General features: G+C 53.0%; 6 protein-coding genes across 6 annotated transcripts; 3 read left to right on the forward strand and 3 right to left on the reverse strand.

The window, feature by feature from the left end:
* Positions 1-1,062: 1,062 nt before the first annotated feature.
* On the reverse strand, positions 1,063-1,953 carry J4E92_002063 (uncharacterized protein; the record flags this gene model as incomplete). The annotated part of the gene is made up of 1 exon (XM_051493469.1): positions 1,063-1,953. One exon carries the CDS (start codon positions 1,951-1,953, stop codon positions 1,063-1,065), a length of 891 nt encoding a protein of 296 aa, XP_051356700.1.
* A 979-nt stretch (positions 1,954-2,932) lies between these two features.
* J4E92_002064 (uncharacterized protein) lies at positions 2,933-4,177 on the reverse strand (the record flags this gene model as incomplete). Its single annotated transcript, XM_051493470.1, has 5 exons — positions 2,933-3,476; positions 3,531-3,667; positions 3,717-3,953; positions 4,006-4,073; positions 4,126-4,177. 5 exons carry the CDS (start codon positions 4,175-4,177, stop codon positions 2,933-2,935), a joined length of 1,038 nt encoding a protein of 345 aa, XP_051356701.1.
* An 834-nt stretch (positions 4,178-5,011) lies between these two features.
* J4E92_002065 (uncharacterized protein) lies at positions 5,012-6,123 on the forward strand (the record flags this gene model as incomplete). Its single annotated transcript, XM_051493471.1, has 2 exons — positions 5,012-5,176; positions 5,239-6,123. The coding sequence occupies 2 exons, from the start codon at positions 5,012-5,014 to the stop codon at positions 6,121-6,123; spliced, it is 1,050 nt and encodes a 349-aa protein (XP_051356702.1).
* Positions 6,124-6,342: 219 nt separating this feature from the next.
* Positions 6,343-8,093, forward strand: J4E92_002066 (uncharacterized protein; the record flags this gene model as incomplete). The annotated part of the gene is made up of 2 exons (XM_051493472.1): positions 6,343-6,536; positions 6,833-8,093. The coding sequence occupies 2 exons, from the start codon at positions 6,343-6,345 to the stop codon at positions 8,091-8,093; spliced, it is 1,455 nt and encodes a 484-aa protein (XP_051356703.1).
* A 1,414-nt stretch (positions 8,094-9,507) lies between these two features.
* On the reverse strand, positions 9,508-10,666 carry J4E92_002067 (uncharacterized protein; the record flags this gene model as incomplete). Its single annotated transcript, XM_051493473.1, has 2 exons — positions 9,508-10,567; positions 10,617-10,666. The coding sequence occupies 2 exons, from the start codon at positions 10,664-10,666 to the stop codon at positions 9,508-9,510; spliced, it is 1,110 nt and encodes a 369-aa protein (XP_051356704.1).
* An 841-nt stretch (positions 10,667-11,507) lies between these two features.
* On the forward strand, positions 11,508-13,009 carry J4E92_002068 (uncharacterized protein; the record flags this gene model as incomplete). Its single annotated transcript, XM_051493474.1, has 2 exons — positions 11,508-12,496; positions 12,550-13,009. The coding sequence occupies 2 exons, from the start codon at positions 11,508-11,510 to the stop codon at positions 13,007-13,009; spliced, it is 1,449 nt and encodes a 482-aa protein (XP_051356705.1).
* Between the last annotated feature and the right edge of the window lie 41 nt (positions 13,010-13,050).

Here is a 13,050-nt window from a genome sequence, read left to right on the forward strand (position 1 = left end):
CAATGTCAAGTGGAAGGTGCTGGTGGCATCCTGTGTTGTGCAGCGAAAGTGAGTGAGTAGAGACGGGCAACTGCGAACAACAGCCCTGCGGGGGTCTTACCGAGGCTTGTATCGATGTAGCTTAGCGTCTCCGCTTAGCTCAGGTCCCTCCAGGGCTGCGCATGCTCCCCGGGGCCGGCTCTTCTGCCTTCATACCCATCCTCCACGCAGTCCATCTCATCATGTCTAGCCGTCTTTTATCATTACCGCGCGAACTTCGCGACATAATCCTCGAATTTGTCATCAGTGCGCACGTCGAGCCTCCAAGACACCCTGAATCAGATGACACCCCTCGCAAGGCCTCAGTAGGCTCGAATTGCCTGCGAATACCCGTCTTGCCACCTGCCGAGCAATATGCTACTCACGGACTGCTCCTCACGAACAGACAACTGCACCACGAGACCAAGACCCGTCTCCGCCGCCCGACGGCGTACTTTCTCGACGTCATGATGGTCAACGACAAAGAGCTCTGGCCCACATGGACCTGCTGTCCAGCTCGAAGCAAGGAGTCGATCGCTTTCATTGGCATAAACGTGCGCGAAACCAGAGATAGGCCGGCTCTCTATTTGAAGCGGCTTCACAACATTCTTCTCAATAAAGCTAGCTTTACTGGTCTCGTCGAATACATAGCGGATATCTGTTGCCCTGGTCACCAAATTAGGAAACTTGGGTTGAACCTCCTTATACCCACTTCACCTGAGCGAGCCCCGCATGTCAGTACTGTGCAGTTGGACTGGTTTGGGTGGCAAGGAAGATTCATACAGCGGGACATGCGTCCTGTGATGAGCAAAGAAGATATCATGAACAACGAGAGCCTAGCCCTGAGACTACTAGCCTATCGAATGGCCTTTTTCTTACTATCAGTAGAGATAACCGTGTCGGAACTGAACCGCGTGGGCTTCAAACCGTGGGCTGGAGGCTTTGACAAGAAGGTCATTATTGTCGATGGGGACAAGAGGGCTGAACTAGAAAGGCGCTGGGAAGGGATCCATGATCCGCACGTCCAGAGCGCTACTGACGCACTTAATCACAACGACAATATTTCAGGAGCAATTTCTCCGTCCACTCCCACAAACCTCCCGCCAGAGCTTGGTCTTTAGCCTCCACCGTCAGTTTCTCCGTCGAGTCTACGCCCCCAGGCGTGTAGTATCCTCCATTCCGCAATGCTTCTTTTTCCGCTCCGGCCGCACACCAGAGCTGATTCAAAACGCCCTCATGCGGCTCAAGCCACTTCTCGCCCGACATCCGCGACGTTACATTGACGAACGTCTTACTCCAGCCGGCCATCTCGGTATTCATGGGCGTCTTGACGAGTCCAGGGTGGATGGCTACAGACGTCAGCTCAGGATGCCGACGCGCGAGCTCCGCTGCGAAGAGGATGTTTGCGAGTTTGGACTGGCCATAACGAATCCATGCGCCTAGCATCATTCGAGACATCGTGCTTCCAGCGTCAAGCTCATCGAAGGAAATGCCACCTTTGATGGCGCGATGGAACTCGTAACCGGCGGACGTGTTGCTGACGACACGGACGTCTGCACCGGGCTCTTTGGCTGTTTTGAGTAGGATGGGCATCAACTCTCTGGCGAGCATCGCATGGCCGAGATAGTTCGTCGCGAATTGAATCTCGTAACCATCAGTACTCAAAATTGCTGGTTTGGCAATGATGCCGGCGTTGTTCATCAGTATGTCGAGGCGATCATGTTTGAAGTCTCGAGCGACGGCCTCTTTGACTGCGCGAAGGGACGAGAGATCCATCTCGATGAAGCTCAAAGATGTCGTCGGGTGCTTGGCTTTGATGTCGGCGATGAGTGCATTCGCTGCAGTGACATTGCGGCCCGTGAAGTAGATGTGTAATGGACTGTGCGCCGCCAGTGCTCGCACACTTTCCTCTCCCAATCCTGCGGTGCCTAACATGACTGTCAGAAGAATGTCAACGACGAGAAAGAAGTTCAACCACCTCCAGTCACCAAGATCACTTTTCCGGAAAGGTCTAGAATGTCCTTTGCAGGGTCGAAGTCTTTGAAAACTTGCATGGTGAAGCTTTAGTCGGGAGGTGCGTTGATATTGACATCTCAGTTTCTGCAGATGCACAGTGCCTCTTATATACATGGTGCACCATTGTCATTTTCCAATTCGGACGAAAAGGCAGGCTTCTTGTGGCGCTTCTTCAAGGTGGTGGTGGTGCTGCTGCGACAACTATCTCCGCCGGGTAGATGTGTGGCCGCAACGTGCAAAACGCCGGGATGATCGACGAGAGTGCAAAAACGCTATACCACATTCGGCCATGAGACGGAACTATGGCTGCAGGCACAAATTTCGAAGACTGAACAAAGTCACCTATCATAATTCACGTCACGTTCACTGGTCATCTAGATCGAAAGTAAAGTGTATGATGCATTACATGAGCTGTCAGGGTGTTACCCAGTCGCGCCTGGTCATAGATCGGCCACGCTAGTATGTTTCCCGTGCACCTGGGCAGCTACCCGTCCCGTCCCGTCGCATTCGTCGCGTTCCCTTCCAAGCCTTTTCCGTTTCTCACCACCTACCCCGAGTTCGTCAGACACTCTAGCGCATGCGATAGGTCGACCATCACGCGTGGGCCAGTACAGGCTGTCGCGATGAGCGCTACGCAATCCGTTGGTCGTATTAGTGGCGTTCGAGAGGCCGCGACGCGTCGCATTCTAATACGCAACATTTTCCGGACGGTGTTTAGTCTTGCCGATGGTGGGATGGTATACTGGCTTCGTGAGGGGTATCGCGTCGATTCGTCTGTCTAACACTGCCTAAAGCTGAGCTTTGGTGGGATGTTCACGTTGGTCCAAGTCCTGCTTCCGTTGCATGGTGCGGGTACGATCAAAAGCCGAGAGAAATGCGCGGTCGCTTTACTACTTGTCTAGACCTTGTTGTCTGGGCTTTGGTCATGCGTTCCCTCATCCCATGCGAATTCTTTCGTCATAGTAATCCCTCTTTCTCTCCTCATACTCTGCGAGAGCTCGCTTGTGGTTACACTGCCTTCTTTGCACAGTGCAGTACCCGGGCACTCCCCATGCACAGTCGTTGTCGTGAGACACATTTCGTCTTCATCCAATCGCGATTTGCCCCACTGACTCCGAGTGTCATTGTTAATCGTGTCTCCCAACGTATCCTTGAGGTTGATCTTGCGCGTGCGCTTCTTGGATATCGTTTCGAGAGGATTCAGCGAGGGGCCGGATGATTCGGAGTGCTGCGATGACTTGAAGGAGGATGGCAGGCGGGTTGAGAGTGCGTTGATCACTTTCATCATGAGTGGTCGCAGGGTGGGTAGGCATCCGGAAATGATGCCGATGGAGGGTTCTACGGAGGACCAGATGAAGACGTCGCTCTTTGCCCAACTGATGTCTTTCGACTGGACGAGGTGGGTGATGGTGATGATGCGGTAGAGTGAAGCAAAACAGACGCTGTATTTGTTAGTGAAACTTTGTCGTAGGGACTGACGTAGGACTGTAACGTACAAGCTACCAAGAAGGAACGTGAGACAGACTGCCACCTTCTGGGTACGTCCCATGTGGAGCTTAAGCACGCTCGCTATGGGTATCGTAAGGATGCACACATCGCCGAAAAGGTTGATGATGCCGACACCGAGATAGAACTACATCTTGGTCAGTCGCAGTTGCAGTTGGGTCTTGGAGTATTCTCACCTTTGCCTCGTCTACCTGGACCACGCCTTTATCTCCGTACCACTGGTTCCAGTAATAGTGCAGTGGTCGCGTGTAGAGCGGTAGGACGATGTGGTTGGTGATAAGATAACCTGTAGTGAGACCGATGCAGAAATAGCCAAAGTACGAGAGGCCAAATATGCGGCGGTATAGCGCCAGGATCGAGAACTTGATAATGCACACACTCCATGCGTAGATGAAGACATATGCGAATGTAATCTGCTGTGGTCAGCACTGCGATACTTGTGGGGTCCTGGAAGTCGCAACGCACTATCGTAATCTGTCGCATCTCATACGGTCCCAAGGACCAGATGTGCTTCCCAAGGCCGTAGAAGCCGCCTAGTCTGGACGTTAGCACCCGTGATTAGTCTTGCGGGATCGATTGCTTTACCTGCAATGCAGCATGCTAGGTTGCCCGCGTTCAGCGCCAGACCGAGAAACATGAGATAATCATCTAGACCCAGTGGCTCACGCTTTACGTGCAAGCGAGTGTAGAGGCGTAAGCCCACGAAAACGAGAGAAAGGACGAAAAGGACAACGCCGATAGCATTGTTAGAAGCAGTGCGGGATTCGTTCAAGTCGAGACCCGGAGGGGGGTTTGCAAAATAATCGAACGCCATGTCAAAAGCCGGTTGTCGTCGGAATCACGCAGTTTGGTTTGCGAAGCGTCAGAGAATGGTACAACATCATTTGATGCACAGGGTCAAGTTGTATTATCGCCGTGCAGGCTTTTGGGTTTTGCACCCCCATTCACTCGGCGGTTTTCTGTGTCACGACATGCATTTATTGCAGTGAACCCATAAGGCCGTGCAATCACATGTCCAGTCGGATGAGTTTCCCGCGTAATCGCACCGATTGTGCAACGAGTGAATGCCAGTGTTTTCGGGGAGAGTGCCGGTTTCGGTGCGAAATGGAGTCGACGCTAGCTATATTAGTATAGGCTCACCTGGCTGCGAGAACGCGTGGTGTGACGAGCCGGGTACCTGATGCGCACTAGCCCGATGACAAACGATCTTCATGTGCAGTTGCATTGTTTGGCAATCCGGGAAGGGCTGGCAGTTGGGCAATCGGACCTTTCCACGACGCGGGAGATAACGACGTGCCGCAGCGGCCGCCGTTGTACGGTGACCGACCGGAAGCGGCGATCTTGGCAGGTAGCAAGCAACCTTAACAAAGAAATCTGGGTCCACGACAGCTCTCTTCTCCGCAGTTTCACCAGCCTGACAGTCTTGACTCAATTCATCGAGTAGGAACCCCGATTATCGCGCTGCAACAAGATGGCACCCAAGGAAACCAAGTTCAAGGTGGCTGCCGCCCACGCTGCGCCTGTCTTCATGGACAAAGCTGCCACCATCAAGAAGACTATCCGCCTCATCGAACAAGCTGCGAAAGATGATGTCAAGCTCTTGGTGTTCCCCGAGACCTTCATTCCTGGCTATCCTGTATGTGCATCGGCTGTTATCTCAAACTTGGTATGCTGGGGCTCAGGCTAATATTACCACAGTACTGGATCGAATGTTACCCACCCCTAAAGCAGGTCGCTGCTTTGGCCAAATACGCCGAAGAGAGCGTTGTGGTGGAGCCGAATGGGGAGGATGTGAGTGCTATCCAGGATGCCTGTCGCAGGACCGGTGTAGCCATCAATCTGGGCGTGTGCGAACGTGTCGCCAACGGCTATACGCTGTTTAATTCGCAAGTTATTATCGATAGCGACGGCACTATACTCGGTGTTCATCGGAAGCTCCAGCCAACCTATGTCGAGCGCATGGTGTGGGCTCAGGGCAACGGAAGTACATTGCGCAACTGGCCATTGTCGCTCGGGTACAACCTCGGAGGTCTCGCGTGTTGGGAGCATACCATGAACGGCGCGCGCCAGGCCCTCATCACACAGAACCAGCACATTCATGCGGGAGCTTGGCCGGCATTGTCCACTATGGCCGGCTTCGAAGCGGTTGCCGATGCGCAGATCGAGGCGTTGATGAAGGCCCATGCCCTCACTGCCCAAGTCTTCGTCATCACTGCTTCCAACTACGTCGACCAACAGTGCCTCGACTGGATGGAAGAGAACCTCGGAAAGCAGGACCTCGTCAAGGCTGGCGGCGGCTGGTCTTCTGTCCTCCATCCGTTCTGCTCGTACATCGCTGGTCCGCACACGGGCGGAGAGGAAAAGTTGGTGCAGGGCGAGATTGACTTCTCCCACATGGGATCGGTAAAGGTGTGGATCGATGCGGCAGGCCACTACCAGCGTCCAGAGATTCTGCAGTTCGCGTTCGATGCGCGCCCGCACTGGGCTGATGAAAAGACCGATCGCTTCAAGGTGCGTACAGATGAGAAGAAGTCGGACACTGAGAGTGGTTATTCGTCTCAAAGTGAGGTGAGGTCGAACTAGAAGGATGCGGTCTTGGCAACTGTGCCGCATCGGCAGGCAGTCGCGATATGAAGTGGCGTGGTATGTGTGACATGTTACTGGCTGGACCTCGTGGAGGCTTAGCGACTCAGCCATCTTGTGTGACTTCACTCAAGCGGGGTCAGGCGCAGCTTCAGAACAACAGATATTTCCTTCCATGTCACCACTCAGTGTACCCTGACATCTTCTCCTTATCCCACTATGTCAATCACGTTCGGTGCCGTTGGTGACATAATATCGGTTGCTTTGTTGGCGAAAGATCTTATTGCGACGCTCGACGAGGCCCGCGGGTCTAAAGCTGAATATCGCGATGTTGTCCAGGCTATCAACAATCTGAACGAAATCATCGACACAGTGAATACATATGTCATTCAGCCGGGACTTGTTACACCAGAGTTATGCACTCTTTGCGAAACGTCAAAGCAAGCTGTTGCTAGATGTCACGACCTGGGTGGTGCCTTTCTAGCACGAATTGGAAGATACCAGACTGCCTTTGACAAATCGCATGGAACAAACAAGCTCAAAGAAGTGACGATGGCAGTTCGCTGGCGAATTGGGGAAAAGGAGGCTCTGGTGGAGTTTTATGCGGAGGTGGTAAGGGCTACCTCATCGCTCCAGACGTTGTTAGCGATAGCGAATTTGTGAGCGCCATGATTCACTTGTCGAATATCTCCGTACTGATACCGTATAGTGCACTCCTGAGCGTTAATCGAAAGGAGATGAACGAAAAGCTCGACGGAGCTCAGCTCAGAAACGACATTACCACTACTTCACAACATGCGGCGCTTGATGACATCAAAGATGGCATGAAAACTGCCAACATGAACATCGAGGCCGGCACTTCGATGTTAACCAAGGTTTCAGAAGCACTCAAGTTTGACTGGATTCGTCAGCTAGGTTGTGAGATCAAAGGCAAGATGGAAAGTGTGATGGTGATCAACTTTGCGATCTACGATGCCATCACCCGCTTGCAAGAAACCCTCCCCAGGTACCTGGAGCGAGGCATTTCGGAAGAATTGATAACGCTGGAAGACCCCATTGGCCGTGTCGCGCCTTTCTCTTTGCAATGGATTACCTCTTGGGATGCTTTCCATTCCGCACTTGAGCTGCGTTTCCAGGACATGCCAGGCCAGAGCAAGATGAGAAGGCGTCAGTACGCCTTGCAAGCCAGCGGTACGGGAAGAGAGATCGGATTGTCCCGTCCATGGCACGCAGCTTTCAGACCTGGTCAACGAATTGAAATGAGCTTCATCTTCAATCAAGATGCCGCTGGCGAGAGCAATAGCACTACATGTCCAGGATGCCACACCCAATCGAAGTATTCCAGCGATGCTGAAATAGAATGCATGACATGTCAGATTCGGTTCCGCAGAATAACCGCGATTCAAGATGATGAACTTCCGCTACAGGCCACGGCCTCGTCGCCAAATCTGCCTAAGAAGGGGTCAATGATTCCACTAAAAGCTGTGATTACCGCAGAGCAGGATCAGGGGCAGGATCAGGGTTCATACGCCGATGCAGAGCATGAAGAAGAGGACATTACAAGTTTCAAGCGAGTGCGGATTGTGTCCAAGAGGAAACTTGTTGGTAAACGTGGGAACATTTCGCCTGACAAGGCTTTGCCAGAGCGCTTCATGGACCCGAGGGGTCTGACGAATGATGATTTCGAAAAGATGTTCGGACCATTGAGTATAGATCAATTGCATGAACAGGTCGGTCGGAGAGCAGGCGAGCAAGGACCGAGATACGCACCAGCAAGACTCAATACCGTGCGAACTGTACTCAAAAATAAGAAGGAGAGGGATAGGATAAAGGCAAAATTGGCTAATGAAACAACTCCACCTACACAAAGAGAATTGGAGCTATGGCGAGAACTGAACTCTGCGTCAGCGGCTCCCCATATTGGCCAGACCATTCACCTTGGGAACCACGACCAGGAAAGCAAGCGCTGAGATCAGTCGAACAATTGCTAAGGACAGGCGAGTAAGCGCTAAGATTCTGGTGTCAAACCAATTCGAACTCTAGTCAGTAATAGTTACGAAGGATTACAAACAGCAAAGATTAATTCCTGACTATAGCACGTCTACTACGGAAGGGTCGTATACCAGAATCTCAGTTGACCGACGCTACCACTACCATTACTGCTCTCCCCTACATACACCACTTCTTCACCTGCACAGCCTTACACCCATCCTTCCCAAGATGCCAATCATCACAAAGCGTATTGCACTCCACTCCCGGCTTCACAAACACTCTACCCTCCTGGCTCGGGTCGCCATTTGGAGTACCGTACCATGGTAGTCGCCATTGCACTTCGAAGTCGTCGGCTTTATAGCCTGTCGCGCCTGTTGGATGTGTAAGCGCACATGTCGATGAACCGATGGCGGTTTGAAGGAGGGAAGTGAGGGGAGACGTACGATACCCATGGCGACAGGCGCAATAATTTGGACCAGGCGTATGGGGGTTGTCGTGGCCCCATACATAGGTGCAGGAGGTGGTGATGTCGCACTTGTTCTGGTCGGGAGTGGGGATGCATGTGTCGCAGGGGGGTTCGTAAGGCGGAGAGAGGGCGGTGGTGAGGGCGAGGAGGGAGGAGACTACGGCGATGGTGAATGTCTTCATGATGAGGTTAAGCGATTTGGCTGATGCAAGTTTGATGAGTAGATGGTCGATTGAAGTGGGTGTTGGTTTACTGTATCGCTTTGCTTGTGCAGGTGTCAAATTTTGAGCGGAGCAGAAAGACCTTCTTATACTCGGGACGCTCTATCACAGCTGTGTGATTCCTACTTCGGCATCGTATCGCACTCACACCATTACAGTACCTCCAAGACACGCATTTCGCATCAGCGTTGCAGCAGCGCCACCCCATCGACACTCATGACCAAGCCAGTACGAAGCCATCTCAGCTAACACGATATCCACACGTAACTCTGAGCCACTATAGTCTTACAAGACTCCTTGATCTCGTACTGCAAGACGTGCGCAGACGCCAAGCAAAAAGTCCATGCACGCGAATGGAAGCAGCGACTCCATGGCTTTCGCCGCATCACCTAGCGCTGCCCGCAACCCACTGCTACAAAGATGCCATGGGGTACATATAACGGAGATGGCTGAGTTGAACATCTGATGATATGTCTGGCGCGGTCAGGAGAGCTCGTGTTGCTTCCCCGCATTCCTCAGCTTGCTGATGAAGCGGAGAACACGAGTGTTAGCGGCTTAGGGGAGGCATATGTGGATATTGTTCGCCAAATTGGGAATGTGAATGCAATGAGAATAAATTTTGCTAATTGTGTAACCGGGATATGCCAATGTTATGCGACTCCGAAACGCCATGCCATGATGCGTATGCAGTTGATCCTCATTGTCTCATCTCTTTCCCTTCTTGAGCACCAGCCCCTTCCAGCCTTTGCTATCCTTGATGCGCCTGAGTGCCTTGCTCGCAACGGGGTCCTTGGCCAAGTCATCCAAGCAAGCCTTCTTTTCCTCTTCGCTCTCGTGCTCATGGAACTCGCACCATTCCTTCTCCATCTTTGGCCTCTCCCCCCTCGCCAACATTGTTACCAGCTCGAATAAGAAAGCTTGCGGAAGCTGACTTCGCAGGGCTATCGTGCGCTCGTCGTCGCGGTCGGGGTTCCAGTACACGGAGTACATATCGAGGAAGTATCGGCACAGCGGTGCGTCTGGTGGTAGGCTCTCGTAGGCGGCGATGACATTGCTGTGGTCGGGCATGACTTGCAGGATCTCGTCGTTCGTTTGCCACGCTAAGATGACGGCGCGACGCAGCTTCGGGATGGCGTAGCGGTGTGCGAAGACGTAGAGTGATATGAATCGGCGCTCTAAGAAGCCTTCCAGCCCTCTCCACTTGTATGGTCTTGAGCAGCATGGGCACAGCGTCTCTTTAGGTATCTCAGGTTTCTCAGCTGGGTTTCGTGGAGGCGGTACTGCGGCAGCCTTTTCGGGCTCAGCATCGCCAGGGACTTTCTCTGCACTGGGGGCAGGGCTGCTTGCAGCGGCAGCGTTGGCCGGCACGGCGTCCGCTTCCGTATCGTCGGTCTCTAAAGCAATGCCCCAAGACGCAGTATCCACATCATCGCCCTCCTCCTGACCGGTGGTGCTCGAACTGTCGCCGCCATTGACACTGACTGCATGAGTCGGTGGGTGGACTTCCTTCCCTCCCTCGATGAGATGGTGTGGTATGAAGCCTGTGTATAACCATAGCATGAACGCGTCAAACACGTCAGGGGTTGTGTCGTCGAGGTCTAGTGTAGTTCCCGACTTCTCGTAGGGCGAGTTGCTCTTCTCCTCTAAGCACGTGTTGAAGTATGGAGAGCATCGTCGAAGGAGTTCGCGGTGGCAACTGAAAGACTCGGCGTAGTCTTTTCCGCCGACTTTGACTGTGATGATCGTCTGATCGAAGTTTCTACCTCTGGTTAGCGGTTCAGCCTTGCGAATCTGAAAGCAATGATGGTGCTCACCGGAAAGTATGACCGAGCGTAGTAGCACCTTTTGAGTGCATGAAAGGCATTTTGAGTAGATAGTCAGGTTCCATTCATTGTCGCCTTACTGTGGACTTCATCGCCATTATATCTCTACTTCCAGCCCGGGTAATACGGAGAGCTCAGTTTCAGCAGTCGTGACAGATGCATCTTGGCGTTCGACCTTGCGGCGGTTGAATGCTTGTACGAGCTTCTGTGCCCTGTTCGAAGAGGCTTAAGCGGGGTGACAATGAGCTTAATTGAAACCGACAGGCCCTAGAGAACGAGTGACGGCTGGGCTCAGCTGGGCGATCTTAGAACGAGGTAGGGGTCTTGTCGAGTCGTGCCGAAGAGGATGAGTTTGATAGCCGTTTCATGATGCTTGGCGGGGAAAGCATGCCTCAGCCGACATCTGGCTCGCACGAGATCTTCATGGCGGTGAAGTCGAGCCTGGTATCTCCTTGCGCGTGTCCTAACGTAGAGACGGGTGGTGCCGCAGGATGGCTTGGTGATGGTGATGGTGATGGAGCGGATGGGGTGGTTGGAGCGTGATCGAAGACGCGTCGCATCCCCGCGTCGTCGATGTTGGCATCCGTGCACCGCTGACCCACTGCGTCATCAATCCCTAGGAACCGCGATGGGCCCAACACCAAGCAAAGACAATATACACTCTACGAATCAGATGGTCACCGAGCATATGCGAACGATGACAGCTCGTAGTGTGATGCTTACCCCGCGTCTGTACGATGTCAACCCCACTTCAACCGCAGCCATCAGAACTTGGCCGCATCTACCTAGGTAGCTATGCGTATAACTATGCCGTTGCTGTGCGCATCCTTGTCTGCAAGTCGATCCGAATCTTGAAAGGTCTTCAAGGACGAGCAAATCCAGATGGCTTCCAAACTCGACACAAAGACCTACCTAGGCAATATCATCAATAACCAGCTCGTCCCAACCCCTGAAACGCGGCATTCAATCAATCCAGCCACCGGTCAACCGCTCTACGAAGTGCCAGTAGCCAGGCAGGAAGATCTAGATGCCGCCGTAGACGCAGCGCGCAAAGCATTCAAGACATGGAGCCTCACACCCTTCTCCGAGCGCGCAAAACTACTCCTCAAGTACGCCGACACGATAGAACACCACCGCGATGGGCTGGAGCAACTCCTCACCTCGGAGCAAGGCAAACCACTATCGCTATCCCGAACCGAGATGGACTGCGCACTGACCTGGCTCCGCGCCTTCGCGACGATGGAGATCAAAGACGAAGTCCTACAAGAAGACGACGAAAAGACCATCTACTCAACCCACCCACCCATCGGCGTATGCGCCGGTATCGTGCCCTGGAACTGGCCTATCCTACTAGGCCTAGGCAAACTGGGTCCAGCACTCATCACAGGAAACACGTTCATCATGAAGCCATCGCCGTACACACCATACTGCGACCTCAAGCTCGGAGAGCTGGCCATGACCGTGTTCCCTTCAGGTGTCGTGCAGGTACTCAGCGGAGACGACCAACTCGGTCCTTGGATCACAGAGCACCCTGGTATCGACAAGATATCATTTACAGGCTCGATAGCAACAGGCAAGCTGGTCGCAGCATCCTGTGCGAAAACGCTGAAGCGGTATGTGCTGGAGCTAGGTGGGAATGACGCAGCGATTGTGTGTGAAGACGTGGACATCGACAAATGTCTGCCCAAGATCGCGACGTTGAGTTTTCTCAATTCAGGCCAGATATGCATGTTGACGAAGCGTATCTACATTCATGAGAGCATTTACGACACGTTCCGGGATAAGATGGTTGAGTTTACAAGGGAGAATATCAAGACTGGCGCTGGGACGGAAGAGGGCGTTGTAGTAGGACCGTTGCAGAATAGAATGCAGTAAGTACATATTACCTCACTTCATTCAATTTCTGTACTGACACGTTACCCAGATTCGACAAAGTCCAAAACATGTACGCCCAAATCCCCCTCCAAAACTGGGCCTCCGCCCTCGCCGGCACCATAACCCCAACCCCCCAAACCGGCTACTACATTACACCCACCATCATCGACAACCCACCCGAAAATTCCCGCATCGTCCAAGAAGAGCCCTTCGGTCCCATCGTCCCACTGCTCAAATGGCGCGACGAAGACGACGTCATCGACCGCGCCAACGCGCTCAGAACGGGGCTGGGCGCATCGGTGTGGAGTAAGGACATTGCGCGCGCAGAGGCCATGGCACGGAAGTTGGAGGCGGGGAGTGTGTGGGTGAATTCGCACTTTGATGTTGATCCCAGAGTGCCGTTTGGGGGGCATAAAGAGAGTGGAGTGGGCATGGAGTGGGGGATGGAGGGGTTGAGGCATTATACTAATAGTAGGAGTTTGTGGGTGTGGAAGAGGGTTTTTGAGTAATTGAGTGGATGTTTGCTGTTGAAGCAACGAATGAGTTATTG

This window comes from Alternaria infectoria (assembly GCF_024043175.1).
Source record: "Alternaria infectoria strain BMP 0036 chromosome Unknown scaffold_2, whole genome shotgun sequence".
NCBI classification, from domain to species: Eukaryota; Fungi; Ascomycota; class Dothideomycetes; order Pleosporales; family Pleosporaceae; genus Alternaria; species Alternaria infectoria.